Source organism: Elephantulus edwardii, unplaced genomic scaffold (assembly GCF_000299155.1).
Source record: "Elephantulus edwardii isolate Elephantulus edwardi_28Jun2011 unplaced genomic scaffold, EleEdw1.0 scaffold00100, whole genome shotgun sequence".
In the NCBI taxonomy this organism is placed as follows: Eukaryota; Metazoa; Chordata; class Mammalia; order Macroscelidea; family Macroscelididae; genus Elephantulus; species Elephantulus edwardii.
In genome coordinates this window covers 457,266-481,160 of record NW_006399850.1, presented here as the reverse complement: position 1 = coordinate 481,160, position 23,895 = coordinate 457,266, and the positions used below count along the sequence as shown (strand labels likewise).

At 35.6% G+C, this 23,895-nt stretch overlaps 1 protein-coding gene across 1 annotated transcript in view; it reads right to left on the bottom strand.

Annotated features, from left to right (window-relative positions):
- Positions 1-23,895, bottom strand: part of SRP54 (signal recognition particle 54kDa) — a 32,188-nt gene that overhangs the window by 5,152 nt on the left and 3,141 nt on the right. Inside the window, exons 2-12 of the mRNA XM_006891577.1 lie at positions 21,571-21,662; positions 18,822-18,906; positions 14,670-14,774; positions 13,827-13,893; positions 13,689-13,746; positions 10,617-10,767; positions 9,928-10,076; positions 9,556-9,656; positions 7,288-7,374; positions 884-957; positions 571-679 (exon numbers count right to left, since the gene is read on the bottom strand). Coding sequence (XP_006891639.1) covers positions 571-679; positions 884-957; positions 7,288-7,374; positions 9,556-9,656; positions 9,928-10,076; positions 10,617-10,767; positions 13,689-13,746; positions 13,827-13,893; positions 14,670-14,774; positions 18,822-18,906; positions 21,571-21,662 — 1,078 coding nt within the window. The remainder of the gene's footprint in view (positions 1-570; positions 680-883; positions 958-7,287; positions 7,375-9,555; positions 9,657-9,927; positions 10,077-10,616; positions 10,768-13,688; positions 13,747-13,826; positions 13,894-14,669; positions 14,775-18,821; positions 18,907-21,570; positions 21,663-23,895) is intronic.

Here is a 23,895-nt window from a genome sequence, read left to right as displayed (position 1 = left end):
AAATGTCCAGCATGTCTGCTGGAGAAAATGAAACAAAGAAATGAAATGGGTCATGGGATCAGAAATATCAAGAGGCTTAGGATGTTCTAAGACATAGAAAAAAGACCTGGAAGTGATTACCAAGAAACAGTGTTATTTCTGAAGAAGACAGAAACTTTTCAGAGTTTCACTGGAAAAAAATTTTGACATTAAACTAACCCATTATTAATGATTCTCAATGTATATTATTAACATAAAAGCTCTGAAAAGACTTAGAATAAATACAGTTAATTAACTTTCTTTAACCCACCATTTCCTAAAATTAATTTGATATAAGAGCACCCTTTTTCGGTCAACATCATGGCATGGAACACATTTGGAAAAGCACCATATTAGACAATTCCTCATAAAATGAAGTCAACTCAGTAATTGTCATGCTCTGAGTAAGAGCTTTCAAACTGCTATAAATCTACCTAACAATGATCTTTCAGCCTAAAAATTTCCCCATCATGTCCACAGGAATACAGTGAAGCTAGCTATATCCTAATATTCAGAGTACCACCTTCCAAGTAAAGTATTATGCCATCTTACCTTGATCATTCATACTATCCATTATTGTCATTAATTTCTTTAGCCTTGCCATTGACTCCTGTTCATTTCCTTTGCTCATAAAATCTGTTCCAAAACCAGGGATCATCCCCTAAAATAATATATTTAGATATGAAATCAGTTAATAGTTTAAGTTTCTACAGAATGTCATTATTTAATATTGGCTTTAATTTTAATACTAAATACTACAGTATTTATTTTACTTAAACATAAAAAATAATTAAAGCAAATGTATATATATTCTCAGAACTTTTATCAACAAAAACTAAATAGAAGGAAACCTTTTATAACTCACCAAGATTTGACTGAAGGGACCCATTTTCATGATATTTTGAAATTGTTCATACATATCTCTTAATGTAAACTGACCTGAAATATAAAACCAAATTCCAACATTAGAGAGTACCAATTTCCATTAACTAAAACAAATTTTTTTAATCATGGGTTCATTCTGAAACATATATATAAAATATCCAAACAATAAACATGGAAATTCCTGACTTAGAGATGTGATCTTGTTAGGATGTCTTTTGTAACCTTAATGAGGCCATACTTTGGAGATTAGATTCTAAGAAACTGAACTAATTCTAGAAGGTCCAACTGCCTGCTAAGAATTTACATTTCTATCTGTATGCTTAAACAAATTATTGAAGAAGCTGGATGCTATTAAGAAGACTATGGCATCAGGATTGGAAAAAGAATCATCAATAACTTTCAGTTTGCAGATGAAACAACCTTGCTTGCCAAAGGGGGACCTGAAGCACTTATGGAAAGATTAAAGACTGCAGCCTTCAATATGGACTGCATCTCAACATCAAGAAAACAAACATTCACCCCACTGGACCAATAGGCAACACCATGATAGAGAAAAGATTCAAACTGTCAACAACTTCATCTTACTTGGACCCACAATCAATATAGTTGTTACAAGGAATCAGGAGATCAGGAGATACACTGCACTGGGAAATTCTGCAGTCAGAAACCGCTCTAATTATTGAGGAGCAATGATGCTAGTTTGAGGACTAAGGTGCATCTGATTCAGATCATAGTCTTTTCAATCAATTGCTAAGCTGCTGAGAGCTAGATAATAAATAAGGATGGCAGAAGAACTGATGCCTTTGAAATGTGGTGGTGGTGAACAGTACTCAGTATCTTATAAACTTCCAAAAGAACAGATATGTCTTAGATAAGGTGCAGCCAGAGTGCTTCTTGGAGGAAAGGATGTTGAAGCTTTCTCTCACATACTTAGGGCATGTCACTAGAAAAGGCAATAGCTTCTAAGACATCATGTTTAGAAAGACAAATGGGCAGCAAAGGAGAGGAAGACCCCCCAACCAGGTGGACTGACATAGTCACTACAGCAAAGGGCTTGAGTATGTCAGGGATTGTGAGGATGACACAGGATAAGAAAGTGTTCAGATCTGTTGTTCATACAGTCACTATGAGTCATACTTGTCTTGATGGGACCTAACAACAGTAACAGGACAAATACATAGAATGATAGTCTATGTTTTAAGGATCTTATGTATATATAAAAGACCTCTGATGGCCTAGTGGTCAGAAGCTGCACAGCAATGCCAAAGGCATGCAGTTCAAATCCACCAGCTGCTCCATGGGAGAAGGATGAGAAACGTCCCCCGAAACCTCCTTTACTGCCTCTGAAAACCTGCTAGATGGTCAGCTACAAGTCAGTTCTGACTCAAAGGCACACAACATGTATACATAAGAATCAATCTTCTCAACATGCAGATCCTGACTGAGTATATCAAGTATGGAAATGCAAATTCTCAGCAGGGGCAGAGCCAGAATGAACTGACTAAAAATCAGGGTAGATCCTAACCCAAATTACTTGTACAATAAAAAAAGATTAGACACAGACACAGGAGGATGACAGATACCAAGGACTGACAGCAGACATCAGAAACAGATTTGGGCATTTATGTCAAGAACTATGAGAAACTAGACTCCTTTTTTAAAAAAAAAATATTTTTAATGGGAATTTACAGAGATTTTGGATTTCCATCCATTCATTGCTGCACTTCTCTCCCCGCCCAGCCCTCTGCCCCACCCCCCCAGCCAGTTCGCTCCTCTCTTTCAAAAGTAAAAGAAACACTCCCTCCCTGGGACACAATCCCCCCACACCCCTCCCACCACCGCAAGTAAGACAGTTTTAGTAGAAAAGATACAACGATACATTCCAGAGAATGAGAGGAGTAATTTCTCTGGTAGTAAAATAGGGTAATAAAGACCATTTCTCTTCTTTTTTTAGTGTTGACTTCCAATAAAGGTTTGCAATTATTATTGCAATTATATACAAATAAAACACACTTGAACAGAAATGATTAGGACAACTGCAAATAACAATACAAGTAGTTTCTATTGTAACATATTTAAAAGAGGTTAAGACTCTTTGCGTTTTCCCCCTCTATAATGGTCTGTTTTAAATTTTTTCTACAATGTACATATAAATCTAGATCTATCTCTCTCTGTGTGTGTATATATAATAATTTTATAACCAAGAAAGAAAAATCAATGTTTTTTAAATATGATGAGGTTTGAGCATGTTGGACTCTTCATAAAACTTGTTTTGTTGCCATTCCACAAATGATGCCATCTAATAAGGTCCCAATACTTTCTTCTTGTAAGGATAGTTTGTATCTTTTTTACTTCTATAATATTTGTTATTTCTGGAAGTTTCCAAGGAAACTTGCTGACTTTCTATCTGAAGTATTAGGAGTACTTGGTGTATTTGTTTTTCTCTCTCTTCAACATAAACAATTAGAATTGAAATATCATTTGCTGAAATATCAAATATTTTCAAAAGGTTGAAAATAATCTCAGTAGAGTTCTTGTCTTATTTTCCCTAGTTTATGAAGGTGAACTACCTTGTTTGCTGCTACAAATACCTGAAATGGACAATCACTCTAGAATTTATTAATGAACCATCAATAGTGCCTTCCATGGCCTTTTTTTCTCATATCACTGGCATTTTTGACATCCTTAAATGAGAAGGGTCACTGTGCAGTCAGAAACAGGTCCAGCTGATGTGTCAAGTGCACTGCATAAATTAACAGGATTAGGACTATTTATAATCTAGTGACAGGGCACAGTCAACTATCTACTTGGGGTGGCTGCATTGACGCTGTTGGTTGAGGGGCCCATAGCTGGCCCTACACCATGCTTTCAGCCAACGAGGGGTTTAATTTATGTCTTCCCATCCAGGCCTGCCACTGACAATGACTTACAGTATTTCTATTATGTAGCACTAGGTAACTAAGCCAGTATTCCTGGAATCTAAGCATTTCATTCTATGTGTATTAATAGTACTGGAGAACAAACAGAAACAAAAACAAGGGAAAAAGCAAAGGAGAAAATATTTTCTATTTATGTCCTTAGAGCAGGAAAGACCTTTGGTCTTAGGAATTTGGAATAATAGTGTAATATTGTAAAAAATATTATAGCAAGCACTCATAAAATAGTAGGAGAGATGGCCTAGTGGAAAGAAGCTGCATTGCAATCCCAGAGGTAAGTGGTTCAAATCTGGTGGAGAAGGAGGGGCAATCTCGTCCTGTACCAGTCAGATCCAATTTGACAGTAAACACACACAAAAATAATAAATTTTTTTAAAAAAGAACAAAAAAGTAAATAGTGGGAGAGAAGTATTAAGGACAAAACACATATCTGTCCATTTATAAAGAAGTGCTAATTAAAGAGAATTATGTAGAAAATTAACTATCATGGAATACAAATGAAGGTTCAAAAGGGAAAAGATAATTAACATTGTCAAATATTGAGATCTAAGAAAATGGAAAAGTTCAGGGTGATTGTAGAGGCAGGGGTATGGTTATTCAAGAAAGAGAAAGTCAAGGGGGAAAAGAATCATGCAAAAAAGAGTAGATAATTCATATAATAAATATTTCCAGAAAGCCCACTCTGTGCTAGACATTGTGCTACATACTATGAATTTAAAAGATGACTAACAGCTATGAATTTCACATCTACCTTCAAGTAAGGAAGACAGATACCAAGTTAACGTGATGCATAAAGGGTGTAAGAGGAACATATAACTTAGACCAGGGATCAGAGGATATATTCCTGAAGAAAGACACTTATGGAGAAATCTAAAATACAAGTAGGAGGTTAGCCAATTTGGCTGGAGGAGAGCAAAAGAGGAAGAGGACATGTCTAATAGGCTTAGAGAGAAGATAGAAAGCAGAAGGCGGACTCACTAATATTTACTGAAGGAGTGGATAAAGAAGCAAATATGTGGAAATCAATGAGAGTATTCAAATTATGCTCTGACAATCAGAAATTATGGGACAGAAGATAAAGATGTTAAATTTGCGGTCATCTATGGCTTTAGCTATGCAAAAAAAATGCATTTGACTGTGTAGATTATAACAAATTATGGCTAACATGGACTAAAATTGTCAATATCATAACATCATTTACTTGGATCCACAATCATTACACTTGGTACCAGTAGTGAGGACATCAGGAGATCTCAAGCAATGGGCTTGAGTGTCAGAGATTGTAAGGATGGTACAGGACAAGACTCAGATCTGTTGTTCCTAGGGTTGCTTTGAGTCATACCTGACTTGACAGTACCTAACAACAACAACAACAACAACAACAGGGCTTTAAATTAGTTATCTCATGAAGGAGAAAACCAGCCAACTTCACAAATAAACCGAATAAACATCATGACAAACTGCCCAAAGTATCTGAGATGGAGCTTCAATATCCTAGCCTCCAAGGAGAAACTTGGTTTCATTCTCTCTCAGACAGACCTATTTTTTTCTCGGCAGTCCAAGAAAAATGTTCAAGGCTCTTCTTTAGTACCACAAATCAAAGGTGTCAATTCTCCTTCTGTCATCCTTAGTTACTGTCTAGCTCTCTGATACACAGCAAGTAACTGAGAAAACCATGGTGGATCAGACGTACCTTAGTCTCTAGAACGACATCGTTGCTTCTCAGTACTCTGGAGGGGTACCTGACAACAGATTTTCCCAGTGTAATTTGTCTTTTGATTTCCTGACTGCTGGTACCAAGAGTGTTGATTATGGAGCTGAGCATGCTGAAATTGTTAATAACCTCAATCTCTTCTCTATCTATCATGGTGCTGCCATCTGGCCCAATGGTGAGAATTTTTATCTTCTTGATGTTGAGATTTAAGCTCTGTGTTACATACTTTGGGCACATGGCGAGGAGGAGCCAGTCCTTTGATAAGGACATCATGTTCAGAAGGGTGGAGGGACAGTACAGGAGAGGAAGACCTCGGATGAGATGGGATTGATAAAGTAGCTGAGGTAATGGGGGTAGGTGTGTTGGAGTTAGTGTCTGGCTCAGGACAGGGCAAGCTTCAGAGCTGTTGTACACAGGGTTGCTGTGAGTTGCAGGTGACTCAATGGTATAGAACAACAACAATAACATGACAAATTGAAAAGAAACTTAAGTTGTCAACAATTTAATTCTGCTTGGATCAACAATCAAAATCAAGGAAGCAGTAATTAAAGGTTAAAACTGTATTTTGTGGGGAAAATCTGCTGTAGAAGGCTTCTATAAAATTTTTTCAAAATCAAAGATGTCAATTTGATGACCAAGGTAATTCTAACCCAAGCCATGGTCTTTTCAATTGCAACATATGCACGTAGAAGTTGGACAGTGAAAAAAGAAGACAGAAGAACTAGTGCATTTGATTTTTGGCACTGGCAATATACAATATACTATAGACTTTCAAACAAATCATTATCTGAAGAAAATATAACCAGAATGTTCCTTACAAGCAAAGATGGAAACAAGCAGAATATTTAAAAAAATGAGACAGATTCTCAGGTAGAAGCACTAGTTGACACTACAGCCCCAACAGATGCATGATCGTGAATATGGTACATGACTGGCAACATTTTATTTGTTATACATAAAGAGGCTATGAGTCAAAACCTAGTTGAGAGCAACTAAGAACAAGGGCAATCCAAGAAGAATGGTCTAATAAACATACAGATATAAGACTGAAGCACTAAATAGGAAGATGGCTTAGGATGACCCCAGAAAATTTAGGAAAGAGATTAAGGAATAGGTACCATATGAATGAAAAAGAGAAAAAAGAGATCAAAGTTCTTAATCATGGAAATTAAGGTAAAAGATCATTTTGAGAAGAACTGATGGTTAATAACAAATGTTAATGCTGTGCTAGGCATTTTACATCCAGCAACTATTTAATTTTCACAACCCTTTCAAACTCCTAGAGATACAAATACATGTTTTAATTAAATACTTAAACTCTTAATAGTGATATGCTTCTCTGTATGAGTGGTTTTCAATGTACAGTTAAGAAAATGTGTTTATAATCAACCTTATAAATAACTTTTTATATGTTCTACGTTATCTAATTTATGCATAAAAAGACTGAAAGACCGTGTTCTAATTAATTTTTCACCTATTTTACTTCAAAGAACCCAATAAAAATTTCATCTTTTACTTGAGGGCAATTTGATTACAAATGAGAAAATAAAATAAAAATACTCAATTCTGTTACTGCTTATATATCAAAATGATTCTCATCTACATAATTTAAAATAATAAACATTTGAAAAGCTGTCTCAAACAATATATAATATTTGAAAAAAGCAATAGTTACATGACAAGGAAATCAAAGAAAAACATCTGAAAGCAAATATTTTCTTGTCATTCATATACCATGTTTCAACTTCTCTATAAGGGCTTCATTATCATCCAACTTTAACTCGTTCACTTTATCTATTAGTCCTTCAATGTCACCCATACCTAAAAATACAAAGACAAAAATTAACTATTAATAAAATATCCTCCTCTTTTCTATTATATAAAACATATTCATAAATATAGTAACCTTCATTAATAAAATAAAATTTAAAAATATAGTAACCTTCACAATAGGTCAGGTATTAATTAGCACACTTTACAAATGGGAAAATTAATGCTAAAGCAATGACAGTAATTAAGTGACAAACAAGGACCTCAAGCCCAGGATTTAACATGAAATTCATACTAACTATACCATCTTGTGGGAGAAAATTGGGTAATCTCCCATGTGATTAACTTCCGCTGTAAACCCGTTAGAGAGTCAGCTATGGGTCAGTTCCAACTCTATGGTACCCAATAACAACAACGTACCATGTTAGGACACTACTGTTGTTGTTATGTACCCTCAAGCTGAGTCAGAATCAATCCAAAACTGTTTTCAGAGGTAGCAAATTGCACAGGAGGAGATTGTCCATCCTTCTCCCATGAAGAAAGAACTAAGTGGATTCAAACCACATGCTTTTGGGACTGCAGCGCAGTTTCTTACCACTGAGCCATCAGAGCTCCCCTCTGGTCACTGCTCTAATTTCTCCTTTGTAAAGTGTGGTATTAATATTTGACCTATTATCTGTCAAATTTATTGTATTTATGGGTATATTTTATTCTTAGATTATAAATGTTTAATTGCTACTACCACCACCATCACATACTTTTTGTATCGTTATCTAAACTTTTGTAAATAACTTCCCATTTAGTATTCTCTTTTTGCTACTCTAAAAACACAGTCATAAATTCTATCTTATGGATCAGATTAGGTAGGTCATTACAAAACTAAGCCCACAACCACTAAACTGGTTTTAATTCCTAGAAACCCTATAGGGCAGAGGGAGCTCTAGTGGTTTAGTGGTAAGGAGTTGCACTGCCAACCCAAAGATACTCAGTTCTAATTTACCAGCTACTTTATGAAAATAGCTTGCCTCCAGAAACAACACTGATATTGACTATTCAATTTTATTCTTCACAAAGAAATCATGAATAAAATATTATTAGTTCATCTCTAAAATTTTCTATTAGAAGCAATAGTATATCTACATAAACAAATACAGGAAAGCAGGAATGAAATGACTCAAATTGCATGTCCCTTTGCTCTCCTGTTCCTTCTGCCTGAATGTTTGCTTTATTCCCTCTTTCTTCAAGAATCAATTCTAACCATCAAATATTTCCTGAACCTGTCAAATGTGGTTCATGCATTCTGGCATACTTCTTTCTCAGTTGTTACCACATTATACAAACTTTGTTTCTTGCTTTTTATTTTCTTTTTATAGTCTCTCTGTATGAACCTGGAGAAAGGATGAAAGTTAAACAAGCATATAGGTCTTTCGTTCATAGGGTTGCTTTGAGTTTCCTACGACTAGACCACACTTACAACAATAACAACAACTATATGAAAAAAAAAAATGGGCAAGCTCCTCTTGTATAATTTACTGCCTCTGAAAACCCACTGGAGGGTCAGCTATGGGTCAGTATACACAATATACACAACAAATACAGGACAAAGTAAAATGCCCTTTAGGGTTTCCAAGGTGTTACATCTTTTTTTTTTTAATTTTTTTTTTTAAAGGGAACCGGTTTTTTTTTTTTTTTTTTTTTTTTTTTTTTTTTTTTTTTTGGGGGTGTGTGTGTGTGTGTGTACTGTCAAATGAGATCTGACTGATACAGGAAGAGATTATTCCTCCTTCTCCAGCAGAGCATCTGGTGGATTTGAACGGTGCACCTCTGGGATTGCAGTAAGGGTGTTATATCTTTACAGAAGCAGACTTCTTGCTGTTGTGATTAGTAGCCAAGCACTTTAATCTTTGGTGTACCAGGCCCATCTCACATAAGTCATAAAAGAAAATTATTTTCCTAGTTAGTGAGACGGAAGCACTGGTGGTCTAGCGGTAAGAAGCTGTACTGCAATCTCAAAGGTTCTTGGTTCAAATCCACTAGCTGCTCCATGGGAGAAGGATAGGTAATCTCTGATTTACTGCTTCTGAAAACCTGCTGAAGGGTCAGCTCTGAGTTGTTTCTAAAACAACAGCCAACAACAACAGTGAGTGAGAAGACAGGATTATAATCCTAACCTACCATAAAGACCTATACTCTTTCTTGGAGCTAATTCTACAATGCCACCATTATACATACCAAGAAGTTTGCTGATAAAAGGCTGTGTTTTGAAGGGTTCAAAGTCATCTATGTGTTCCCCTGTACCAATGAAAATAATTGGACTTTTTGTGGCAGCAACCCTACAAAGAAAATGACAAAAGTAATATGAAAAAAGAAAACACATTTCCAACTGATTTTCAAACCTAACAGACAAAAGTGCACAGTGTTTTTCTTTTCATTAGTTAAAAAAGAACTGTATCAGAGAGTCTGCAAATTCTGTCTTTGAAACTTTTATAAATCATAGTATGTTCATTACCAACACATATTTCAAATGATCAAGATGAAAGTCATAGAACACATACATCCTCATAGAACCCCAAGACACAGAATGAGAGCACTGACAATACTTACGCACTGAGTGCACCACCTCCTTTTGCATGGCCATCAAGTTTTGTCACTATTACTGAAGCTACATCTACTTTATCTTTAAAAGCCTTGGCCTGAGCTTCACAAGCCTGCCCAATGGAGGCATCCATCACATAAACAATATTATCAGGTTGCTAGAAATTTTAAAGAAAACATATATATTTTTACTTATCTTAAAACTCGCAATGAGAGGCTATAATATTTACTATAAATAACTATTCACTCAATCAATATTTGTTGAGAGACTACAAGAATATTATGATTTAGGTCTTGGATACAAATTAGCAAGATGAGAACATCTGCCCTCATGACATTTAGAATCTAGTCACATGAGATAGAATAAACTAGCTAACAAATATTTCACATGTAGAGCAATTAAAATGGGATAGAGAGTATAAATTTTGAGGAATCAAGGTTTCTTCAGGTAAGGTGTTTAGGGGAGGCCTCTCTGGAGGTAATATTTGAAGTAAGGCCAGAAAAATAAGAAAACAACTATGCAAAGATCTAACAGAGGCCAAATATTATGAGGTAAGCCCTTATCAAATATTATTAAATAAGTCCTTGCCACAGTTATAAAGGTGCACAAAACAAATTAATTCTAATCTATCTTCAAGGCAAAGAATAATTTCATTTGATTATAAATGCATAACAGTGTTACACTGAAAGTCACTTACTATGGCATTAGCAACTTGAAGCATTTCTTCAAATAAAGAGTCTTCTTGTTTGTGGCGACCACTTGTATCAACAATAATAATTTCAAAATTTTCATTTTTGAATTTTTCCACTCCTTCAGAAGCAATGATAACAGGATCCATTTCTGTATAGCTATGAAATAGGGACAATTCTTTAAGAAATCTTTAATCTGAATCTATATTGAATAAAGCCAAATGATTGTAGCTTCAATTTAGAAGAATACTCTAAAAAAAGGACATGATATTTTTCAGCTACACAGAATCCCATCACATGGTTACATTATTAACCATTAAATACAAGCTCTACTCTGACACATTTAAGATTTTCTCCATTTCTTTAAAATTACAAACACAATGAATAGTATGTAACTGCTGTATGCTTCCTTGAAATTTTGTTATGTCACACTTAGGAAAGTTGAATTTCAATCAAATGGTACATAATGATTAAAACTTTTGGGTTTTTTTCCCCCTCTGAACATCTTTGATCAAAGTTTTCGATTTCGTTACATTTTCACAATTCCTGACAAAAGAAAAGTCTCAACTTGAGAATGAAGCAGTAGGATCAAACTGTAATTTTTATTCCTTGACCAATTACAACTTTCTGTACATATTATCACTGCCAAATAAATATATGTAATGTAAAAAAATGTTTTTGCCCCTAAGTGAAAAATAACCAAGAAAATATTGAAAAAGATGGTATTTAGCACTACTATTTTAAAATATGATATAGAAAATACCTAATAAGTGTGCAAAGAATTTTGGTCATAAGATTAATTATAAATATACATACAAAGTAATACAATGATGCCTAAAAATAGAATTATCTTAACAGCCCACTAGCCATTTCAAAATAATTAGTACTCCATTTTTATTAACCTCTAAAGTGAAATGTTAAAAAAAAATTTTTTTAAATACATGCACTATTTCAGGTGTTCATTTTGATGAATCTTAACAATGTAGCGTAACCCACAAAACTACTATCACAGTAATCAAGGTATAAAACACTTCAAGTTTCATTTTCTTTTAAAATAATTTATCTCTACATATGTATCTGTAAGACTATTCATTTGTATAGCTATTAGAAAAGCATAGATGGACATACACCTAAAACTACTAACTGGGAAATCAGAATATTATTGATGCTTGACCTTTTTTCTTTCAGTAATGTGATTTTTACAAAGAAGGGGCAGTAAACAAGATTGTATCTACTATACAGTAGATAATTTAACATTAGAGATATAGTTCAAGTCCATCACCAATCCCATTGTCTTGTCCCTCTGAGATAACTATGATTATTAATACCTTATTCCATATAGACAGTATGCTTTTAAAGTTTCTATGAACAAAAGAGAAAGTATTCAGTACATGGACTTGAGAACTTTGATTAAATATTTAAGCTCTGGCTCTGGCCAATAGTTCAAATAATTATTAAATTAAATGATTTGCAAATTTATTAATCCTTGATTTTTAAAACCATATTGGAAGCCATTTTTATCCTAAAAAGAAGGTCCTGGCTGGTGCAAACAGTAAACACAACTGACTATCTGAAAGGTTGGGGGTTGTGGATGGCATCTACCCAGAGGCACGATAAAGGAAGGCCTACCAATCTATTTCTGAAAAGTAACCATTGAAATATCTATGGAGTACAGGTCTAGTTGGACACAGATGGGCTAAATGTGTCAGAACTGATGTGACAGAAACTTATTAAAACATTACCTAGTAATCTGTCTCCTAGAGACTACACAGATGTTGTTGTTATGAGCGGGTGTTGCCTGCAACTCATAGCAACCCTATGTACAAGAGCCCTAAAGCCTGCTCTATCTTGTGCCAATCTTACTGTCTCTGACACACCTCTCCATTACCCCTGATAAGACAGTTTGATTCAGAGACTACATTAAAATGAAAAATAAAGACTATATCAAAGACAAACTTTATTAACACTTTTGGCCAGACAAAAAGTAGGTGATGACTACCAAAAAGTTCATTTAACTATCTCAAAATTATTTTCTTTAAACTTTCTTCCCAGGAGTATAATAAATTATTTATATTAATAATATTAAGCTATTCCGTCAATTAAATCTTCTTAAAGTCAACCTAGGCTAAATTCTTTCATGTAATCATTTAACCTTTTCAATGACTAATTTTTAAAAATTAATTACATAGCAGCATATCAAATGAGGATACCAAAGACTAGAAACATATAAAACAAATATTATAATTTGTTTAAAAACTTATGATTGAACATTTTTTACACGATATACAAAAAACAACTCAAACTTCATCCCTATGTGTTTAGTGGAGGAATGCTTCTGATAGGTCTTAAAAAGACACAATAGGAACAGAGATCTAAGGCAGAAAAGCATGCTACTTAAGGTAAGAAACTAAACACTGTCTACTCTGATCAAACAGGTTAGAGCAGAAAGATCATGTCATAATAATAATAAAAGATAATGGTTTATTAATCATCAATCAGCCATTGCTGTTGAGTCAGGATCAACTCAAAGATGGTCCCCTGGTGAGTTTCAGAAGCTGAAAAAGTGTGTGGGAGGGTACTGCCCATCTTTCTCCAGTAGAGTCACTGTTAGATACAAACCACCAAAGAGTAGCTGTATTTGGGTTAGCAGCACAACTCTCTACATAATCTGTTACCAGAGATGCTGTTCTTAATCACACTGCCACTTTATTCAAAAGGAGTTAATCTTTAGAGCTGTTGTTGGTGACTGCCTTCAAGTCAAGCACAACTCATATCGATTCTATGAACAAAAGGCCTGAAGCCCCTCTACAACTATCGACATTTATCAAAGTTCATAGAGTTTCTGGAGTCATGTTATTTAGGAAATGGATGCTACTACTGCTTCCAAGCCTGTCATAGTATGTTATTGTTTTTACGTGCTATTGAGTTGCTAGTATATTATTGTTTTTATGTGCTACTGAGTTGCCTGTGATGCACTGCAACTCAATTTTCAGAGTATGTATTAATATGTGACCAGAAGGCATAAAATAAATCAGACAGATAAAAATGTAAGAGTACCAGAATTAGAAATAGAAACCTACCTTCCATAGAATGGAATTCTTGCCTTGGTTGCATTCTGTTTTAGCTGATCAAAAGCCCCTAGGAGATAAAGAATTAATGAATCTTCAAAACAAAAAACAAAAGAAAAGAAGAGTAATGGCTCAAATTCAATGTATTACCTGCTCTGAATGTGTCTGCACATATCAAACAGGTCTTCCAACCCTTCCTTTGGTAATAATATGCTAACTGGGAATGAAAGATTAAACTGTAATTATATCAATAAATAGAAATTATAGTTAAAACATCTCTGTACACCTTTCTCATTTTACTAAGGGAATAAATCAGAACTGCTCATAATTCTCTTAAAAAGAGTATTTAAAATTTTTTTGAGCTATAATAAATTTCAAAAGAGTTTAAATTCTAATTGTCATACATATAGCCACATTCCAAGAAGCAGATGACTAGAATAAAAAATGTAAATTATTATTAATTATGTAAAAGGGAAAAAATCCACTTCCTAAAAAGTAAACTCACCCTTTTTCTTTACTAACTACAACACAGTTGGAGTTTGAGAGGGGGCAAAAATTGGTAAAAAAAGTGAAGCAGCTGATTTTGGGAAAAGATATTAATGAATAGAAAATTAGAAAAATAAAGATGCTGAGCGGGACACTAGAAGACCTGAAAAGGGAATCTTAAAACATAAGAAATAAACTTTTTGCATGATCGTCTCCAAAAAGTAATAGTTTTGTTTAAAAACTAAAAAGGTTTTTTTGTTTTTAAAGAAGCAGCACAGTTAGGTATATGTTACTCTGGGGTTGTTACAGGGAGGAAAAAGAAGTAAAATAGACTAAGAAAGTTTTCTCTTCATATTCTATAAAAAGCTATACAAATGTGTAATAGAAGTTTCAAGTAATACAAACTTGTAAAGCAACAACATTATAAAGTTTGGCATTACTATGAATCATGACTTATAGAAAGAAATCTTCTCTATGATATTTCTTTAAAACTTAAGTGTGATTTACCTTTGAACAAGTTGTTGTTTTACCACTTCCTTGCAAGCCAACAAACATAATCACATTTTGTTTTCCTTTAGTGGGTGTCCATGCTTTGACTCCAGGGTCTACAAGCTACATACCAAAACCAAAACAGAAATAAAATCAGATTACAGTACTTACATTAAACCTCTCTCTATGACTTAAAAGCAATTTAAAGACATTCTGATGCAAACGGCATCCAGTCTTTTCATTTTAGCACAACTCTATTATGACCCTTTGTAGCCATACACACTGAAATTTAAGATTTTTAAAGAATGTATTGTGAAATATAAACAAGCCTATACTTCCAATTCAATTAAGAAGTAGGGATCTCAAAATATTTTTCAGAAAAAGCAAGATGTTAATAAAATGGGAGACCAAGTTTGACTCAAAGGAACAATCTTCATTAGCAATGAAGAAATGTAATATAAAGATACATATGTAAGATAGATAATTTCAAAATTTCTAGGAACTTTGGTTAAAAAACTAACAACAGACAACACTAATTTTAGTATGTAATTCATATCAATATGTTGTTGCTGTTGGTACAACAGCCCTAAACTCTGCTCTGTTCTGTGCCAATCGCACTATCTCTGAAACTCCCATCCCCATTACTCCAGTCACTGAATCAATCCACCTCATAGAGGGCTTTTCCTCTCCTGCGCTGTCCCTCCACCCTGTAAAGAATACTATAATTTCAACATTAATATTTAAAATTTTATGAGATAGTTTATCTTCTTTTTCTTATATTGAGTCTTGAAAGTCAATGCTTTAATACTTCGAGAACATCTCAACCTGCACTGTTGTTGTTATGTGCTGCGTCAACTACAATTCATAGTAACCCTGCCATTGGATCTGAACTCTGTCCTATCTTGTGTCATCCTCACCATCTGCAATATGCTTGAGTCCACTGTTACAGTCATTGGTGAGGGTCCCCATTTCCTACACTGCTCCTCCACCTTTCCAAGCATGATGTCCACCAAAGACTAGCTCCTTCTGAAAATAGGTCTAAGGATGTGAGATGAAGATTCACTATCCTTGTTTCCAAGGAGCACCCTGGTCTCACTTCTCTAAGAGAGACTTGTTATTTTGGCAGTTCAAGGAATATTCAGTATTCTTCTCTAATGCAACTCAAAGGCATTGATTCTTCTTCTGTCATCTTTAGTGACTAACCAACTTTCAGATGCGTAGCAAGTAATCGAAAAGACCATGGTTTGAATCAGGTGCAGCTTAGTCTTTAAGCTGGTATCACTGCTCTTCAGCACTCTGGAGAGGTCCCTGACAGTGTATTTCCCAAAAACAGTGCGAATTTCCCAAAAACTATCCATAAGAGACTGGCTAGTATTGCCATTAAATTGAGAAATTCAGTGGCAGAAATTTGGAAACACAAATAAAGCAGCAGAGAAAGCAGTACATGTCCTTCAGAGCCAAAGATGCCTGCACCAGTTAGACTGGGGCTGACAGGAGCAGCAGCAGCTATGAGAGTAGAGATCTAGAAACCCAACAAGAGACAGAGATGACTTTGGGACCGCTGCCCCACGGAAATGGAGCTAGGAGCCTTCACCCAAGTTTGCTGGAAAATTGACAGGGAGACACATTAATTGGAAGGACTAAGATAGCTTTGTTAACAGTGGCCTAAAGCTACAGGATGAAGGTTAAGGAGCCTGAGCACATTTCAGAAACTGTCCAGAGAGACTGTATCTTGCTGCCAGCCTGTTGTTGTTTTACCATCGGGTCAGAACCGACCCACAGCTGACCCTCTGGAGGGTTTTCAGAGGCAGGTGATGCACGGAAGACTGCCCATCCTTCTCCCATGAAGTGGCTGGTGGCCTCAAACTGTGTGTCTTCAGGATTACAGGCACCTGTTAACTTCCCTAATAAACCCCAGAATCGCGAGTATGGTTTTGTGTACTCTGCATAGCAACTGTAATGGATTTTAGATCCAGGAGAAAAATGGTAGAATTAGTAGAAATAGGAAGAGGAGCTCTGGTGACCTAGTGGTAAGAAGCTGTACTGCAATCCCAAAGGCATGCAGTTCAAATCAATCCACCAGCTGCTCTGATGAAGAAGAACGTGCAATCTTCTCCTGTGTGATTAACTGCCTCTGTAAACCTGAGGGAAAGTCATCTATTGTTTGGTTCCAACTCTACAGTATACAACCACAACACAGACAGTTGAGCATGGGGCAAGGACAACAACACAAGTCCGATCTCATGGGAATTGGGTTTTGTGCTGTGGATGTTGTTTTTTGAGGTGGTTTTCCTTTCTGGAGTTAGAAGGGGTGAGACTCAGATGTCTTTACTGTGTCTTCACTCTTTTTACAGTCAATACACTGCTCTAGCTACATCTGAACAATCTTCAAAAAGATTTTGCTTATACATGATGCTAATGATACTGTGCAGTAATTGCCACATTCGGCTACATCACCTTTTCTGAGAATAGGAAATAAAAAATATGGATCTCATCCAGTCAGCTGGCCAGGTGGCTGTCTTCCAGATTTCTTGGCCAAGATTGGGGAACATGTCCAACACTACAAGCTTTGTTAGAACATGCCAATTGTTATTCCATCAATCTCTAGGATCTTATTTTTTGCCAATGCCTTCAGTGCAGCTTGAACTTCTTCCTTTATCATCACTGGTTCTGATTATATGTTGCTTCCTGAAATGGTTCTGTGCCAGCCAATTCTTTCTGAAACTACATTCCTTCCATTTTCTTTTGACGGTTCCTGGGTCATTCAAGGTTTGCCAATAGCATCTTTCAGTACTGCAACTTGAGGCTTGAATTTGTTCTTCAGTTCTTTCCACTAAAAAGTTTTGCACAATTTCTTCCCTTTTTATCTTCTGACTCTAGCTCTTGGCACATTTCATGGTTTGGTTTGGTTTTCTCAAGCTACTATTTGAAATCTTCCCGTTCATCTCTAAGGACATTGAACAGGCAGTGCCTGCTATATAAAAAGAGGAGAAACTCAGAGGCCTTTTCATCAATTCATCGGAACTCATGACTTTTCTCACCGCAATATGGCTTAGACATTCCTTAGAGGAATAGTGCCATTCTGCTGTGTGACATCAATTCATACTGATTCTAGTTAATGCTGATTCATGTGTTATAAGATTCCACATCCAATAACAGATGCTACATGTATTATTTGAGTAGGTTCCAACTCATAGAGACTCTAATGTACAACAGAATAAAAAACTTTCTGGTCCTGCACAAATCTCACCACCATTACTGTTTGATCACTGCTTCAATCACCGTATCAGTTCTTCTTGTTATGCGAGTCTTCCTCTTTTTTTTTTTTTAATTTTATTTTTTTTGAGTCTTCCTCTTTTTTTGTTGACCTTCCTTTACCAAGAATGATCCTTCTCCAGGAATTGGTCCCTACTGGTAACATGACCAAAGTACATCAAAGGAGATTTCACTATCTTTCCTTCCAAGAACCATTCTGGTTGTGTTCTTTTTAGACAGATTTATTCAATCTTCTGTTAGTGTATGATAACTTCAATATTTTTTTTATCAGTATTAAAATTCAAAGATACCAATTCTTCTACAGCCCTAAATTCACTGTCCAGCTTTTGCATGCATCTAAGTCAACTAAAAATACCATGGCTTAAGTGAGACACACCTTAGGCCTCAAAGGGACACCTTTACTTTTTTAATATCCTAAAGAAGTCTTTTACAGCAGATTTTCCAATGCAATACACCATTTGATTTCTTGACTGCTGCTCAGACGACTGTACGACAGTGCTGAATTGTCCCAGTGGGCTTCCTGGGCTCTAATCTGACAGGAGCCCACTGTCAGGCCTTTTCTCCTCTGGAGTTGCTGGGTGGGTTTTAATCAATGAGATTCTGATTAGTAGCTGAATGCTTAACTGTTGTGCCACCAAGACTCCTAAGCAGGAATAAAACTGACCTTGAAATACAAATTTAGAATTCTATATTCAGAAAACTCTATCATAAAAATAGAACACTTTAGAAAACAGTTAATAATCCTTCAACTAATATTTTCAAACACTTTAAATATTTGTGTGAATACATCCCAGAAACCCATAAGTATTCTGAAACAGGATCTCTGTCTGTAGTGTTAGTACCTTTTAACCTAATGAATCTTCAGAAAACCAGAGCAGAGTGTAATATAATTACCTTCACAAGTTCTTTAAAAACAGCATGCTGAATCATTTTTCTTTTGTTAAGACCAGATGCCATCTCTTCAAGATCAATAGCAGACCTTCATGATGGTCGTGTTTGAGAACAAAAGAAAGAGAAGTCAGTTAAGACAGTTTAAAAAAGAAAAAAATTAGGTTCTCCAGCAAAGAGTATCAGAAAACCACTCACATTAATAGTTTTTCAATTGACATACACATAGCTGCTACAGAGTTCTAATTCTATGGCATTAAAAACAAACAAACAATGAAATACTAGATGCAAAACAACTGGTTATTTAAAAATCAAAAGTTAATCTGTCCTTCTATCACTGCAAAACCCAATTTACTTTTCTATAAATCCTTATGGGAAGCTCTGGTGGCCTACTGGTAAGAGGCTGTGCTGCAATCTATGGCATGTGGTTCAAATTCACCAGGTGCTCTGCAGAAGAAGGATGGGCAATCTCCTCCTGTGCAATTTACTGCCTCTGAACTCTGCTGAAGGGTCAGCTACTAGAAGTTCCAACTCAATGGTACTTAGTAACAAGATACATCTTTAGAGAGTTCTGGTGACTTAGTGTCAACCCAAAGGTACATGTTTTGATCCACTAGCTGGTCTGTAATAGGAAGACTGGCAATCTCCTCCCATGAGATTTACTGCCTATGAAAACTCACTGGGGGGGGGGGGTCAGATATGAGTCAGTTTTAACTTGATGTTACAAAACAATACATCTTTAGTGAAGGTTTAGTTAAGGAGTTGCACTGCCAACCAAAGCCAAGTGGTTTGAATCCACTAGCTACTGCTCAGTGGGAGAAAGATGGGCAATCTCCAACCCTGTGATTTATAACTTCTGAAAACACACTAGATGGTTAGTTATGACAATTTCATCTTTATGGCACATAAGAACAACCAATAACACACATCTTTACAACTAGCAGAAAATGGGCTACCTTCTCTAGTTCTAACTGCTAAAATGCTAGTAGATCCGTATTCATTTGTTAGTTTAATAACAAAAAAGAGACCTGGCCTGAATATGACCAGAGTTGAAATTCAAATAACTCAATCACAAAATGGTGGGCAAAAGACATGGAAAAACTCTTCACAAAGGAGGACATTTGGATGGCTAAGAAACACATGAGGAAATATTCAAAATCACCAGAATCAGAGAGATGTAAAGCAAAACAACAGTAAGATACCACCTTGTTCCAGCAGCAGTAGTAAAGTTCAACAAAACAGCAAACAGTAAATGTTGGAGGGGATGTCAAGATACTGGAACTCTTATACACTGCTAGAAGGACTGTAAAATGGTACAATCTCTCTGAAAGGTGGTTTGGCATTTCCTCAAAAGGTTGAGCACAGAAATCCCGTATGACTCAGTTATTCAACTGCTAGGAATATATCCCAAGGAAATCAGAACTGAGACATGGACATTTATTTAACTATGTTCAAATCAGCATTATTCACAACAGCAAGAAAATAAGTGCAGCCCAAATTTCTTGCCAGAATAGCAAGAAAATAGAAGCAGCCCAAAATAATTAAGAAATTTTAGTGTATTCACACAATATAGCACAAAGAAACTATGATTTTGTAAAATACTATGTAACCTGGGAGATATTAAAGAGTATTTTGCTAAGTGAATGACCTCAGTCACATAAGGACAAACATTGCACCAGGCCACTACTGTGAAAACAGGAAGATAACTGAGTAAGGTATGTAATAAATGTTCAAAAGGGAGAAAAAAGGGGGCAGGAAAAAGGGACGAGGGAAAAAAAAATCACTGGGATAGCAGGTTAGTGGATGGAGGGGTGGTGATGAAGTAATGGGAAAGGTTTAATGAAGCTTGTAAAGACAGGGTAATAATAGGCATACTGAAATAGTGATTAGCTATATAAAATATAATGTATATGAATGTATAAAACACAAAGTACAAAACATAATATCTCTAAATGACTACAGGTAAACCAATAAAATTATTTTTTTTTAAAAAAAGAGTCTGTTCACATTCACCAGATGCTCTGGAGAAGGAGGGACAATCTCCTCCTATACCAGTCAGATTCGATTTGATGGTACAAACACACAAAAATAATAAAATTTAAAAAACAAAAGTTTACGGAGCTCTGGTGGCCTAGTGGCAAGAAGCTACACTGCAATCCCAAAGGTGTGCAGTTCGAATCCACCAGATGCGTTGTTGGAGAAGGAAGGGCAATCTGTTCCTATGCCAGTCAGATCCGATTTGACAGCACACAATAAGAAAAAAAAGAATTTAAATTCAAGCAGTTAAGTGTCAAGTACTGTTTTGTGTTGTGATCCAGTATCTTACCCAAGCAACATAATTACTGAGACCACCATGTTATTCCTTTAAAACATAGAGGGAGAAACCGAAGGAACAAGGTTTGATTAATATCATCTGAAGTATGAAGAGCATAAAATGGCTTTTCCATGAAGAATCTAAGCTGTTAAAAGATTTTTATATTATAATAGTATACATGATTGAATCCCTACAAATAAAGAAGTAGTCAAATGTGGAGAGAAATATTCATAATGAAATGAAAGTCACATATTTTAAATTGCACTTTATTTTTTGAATGATCATTGTGGAAACATAATACACGTAGTCTTCCACCATATGAGTTCTACTCTTTTCTAGTACTGTACAAAAGAAAGGTTTCATGATACAGCAAACTTTTCATGTTGGCTCCTTAATCCAGTAAACTCAATTTAGTTTTAAAAATTGATTAATTTAACTTACTTAACATTTTCTCTTAGTTGCTTTACCAGTTTAATATTAACATCTGCTTCCAACAATGCTGTACATACTTCTTTTAGCATAGCATTTAATACCTGTAAATTAGTAAAAAGAAATGAAAAACAATGATCAGTCACTATATATAACTTTATTAAAGATAAAATCATATTGTTGAAAAAACTGTTTCCCAGTTAGATTTAGAAAGCTATCTTATTAAATGTTATTTTGTCAAAATAAAACATCCTATTTAGTTTACTAAAAAAAGTATTACTTATCATAACATTATTCTTACATTAAAATGATAAAAGACAAAAGCAAGTTACTATTCAATATCACTAAAGTTTCCCATATCACAAAACAGCTTTTGCCTCTCAATTTTAAATAAAAAAAAAAAAAAAGTGTATGATTCTGCTTTTCTTAGCTGTGGAACAAAATGTGACAGAAAAAACTCATTGAGTCTCACCTAGGAGACTATCATTTCTACTTAGTAGCACAACAAAGTTAGAAGGAAACAATTCTTTATTAATACCTACTCTTGTCACATATATGCTAAATTACAAGGCATGATAGGTGTGTCAGAGACAATAAGGTTGTCACAGGAGACAGTATGGTTCAGAGCTACTGTGCACAGGGTTGCTGTGAGTTACAAGCAACCTGACAGCACATAACAACAACAACAACAACGTTAAAATTGAGAGCTTTGGAGGCCTACTGTTAAGGAATTTCACTGTAATCCCAAAGGCATATGGTGAGACTCCATCATCTGCTCTGTGGGAGAAGGATGGGCAACCTCCTCCCCTGTGATTAAACTTCCTCTGAAATCCCGTTTGAGAGTCAGCTATGGGTCAGTTCTGACTTAACGCCACAAAACAACACTGTTAAAATATGGAGCTTGGTGGCTTAGTGATAAAGAATTGTACTGCCAATCCATAGGCATGTGATTGGAATCCCACAGCTGCTCCTTGGAAAAGAATGGGCAATGTCCTCCCATAAGATTTACTGTCTCTGAAAACCCAGTGGAAGGTGAGCTATGGACCAGGTCTGACCTGACAGTACACAAGGACATCAACAACAACAAATTGTTAAAAGATGAGAAGCCATAAAAAGTTACAAAAATAAGCACTGACCTTTTGATGTTGGTGTTAGATGCCAAGAAGCTGACTATGGCTCACAGTGACCCTAGAAATGATGGATTTGAACCTTGCCTTATTTTGTACCATCCTCATCTTCTCTGTCACTCCATTGTTAAGAGTTACTCTGTCAATCTATCTCATGGAGAGTCTTCCTCTCCTTTGCTGACCCTCTACTTTTCTAAGTGTGAAGTTCTTTTCAAAGTACTGGCCCTACCTAGCAATATACCCAAAGTATATGAGATGAAGTTTCACGATCCTTCCCTTTAAAAGAGTACCTTGGCTACATCCTCTCCACGTTATGTGTATATAAATGTTTACACCCTAAAACTTCACAAGTAAGTGAATTTCAGTGTTTTATTTACTGTTATATTCCAGATCCAGCAAAAATACCAATAAAATGTGGATCCTCAAATATTTCTTCAAAGAATTATCTTCTTCAACTCACATATGCTCTACAAAGGCTTGTCAGGTATCACTACCTTTCATTAAAGGGACCTTAGCTCTCACTGAGAGATTTCTCTTTGTTAGTTGCCTAGGTGCACAGTTCTAAGAGCAAACCATACCAACTCCATCTCCTTGAGTCAATTCAAAGAGAATACTGTGTTTCCAAGGTAGTAAGTCTTAAAGAGAATAGATTATGTTATCTTTCTCCCAGAGAGTCACTGGAGGATTCTGTTAACCTCATTGGTAGAACAACATCTAATGCACTACATCATCATGGTTCCTCACTAAGAACAAAGATGACTCAGGCAAAACCTGTTATTCTATGTCCTCCTCAGTACTTCTCCCCTTGTTTCATTTTTCACTATTACAAACACAAGAGTTAGAAGAGTTCCACACAGGGAAATGTTTTTTAGCAATATATTATTTGATATATTCTGTATTTGAATAAGGTTAAACAATAAGAAGAACATTAGGAATAGGGAATTCTAGTGGCCTTCTGAGTAAGGAGTTGCTCTGCCAACCCTAAGGTTGTCTGTTGTTATGTGCCGTCGAGTCTCTTGCGACTCATAGCGACCCTATGTACAAAAGCCCTAAACTCTGCTCTGTCCTGTGCCAATCGCACTGTCTCCGACACTCCCATCCTGATTACCCCAGTCACTGTATCAATCCACCTCATAGAGGGCCTTCCCCTCCTGCTCTGTCCCTCCAACCTACTAAGCATGATGTCCTTCTCCAAGGACCGGTCTCTCCT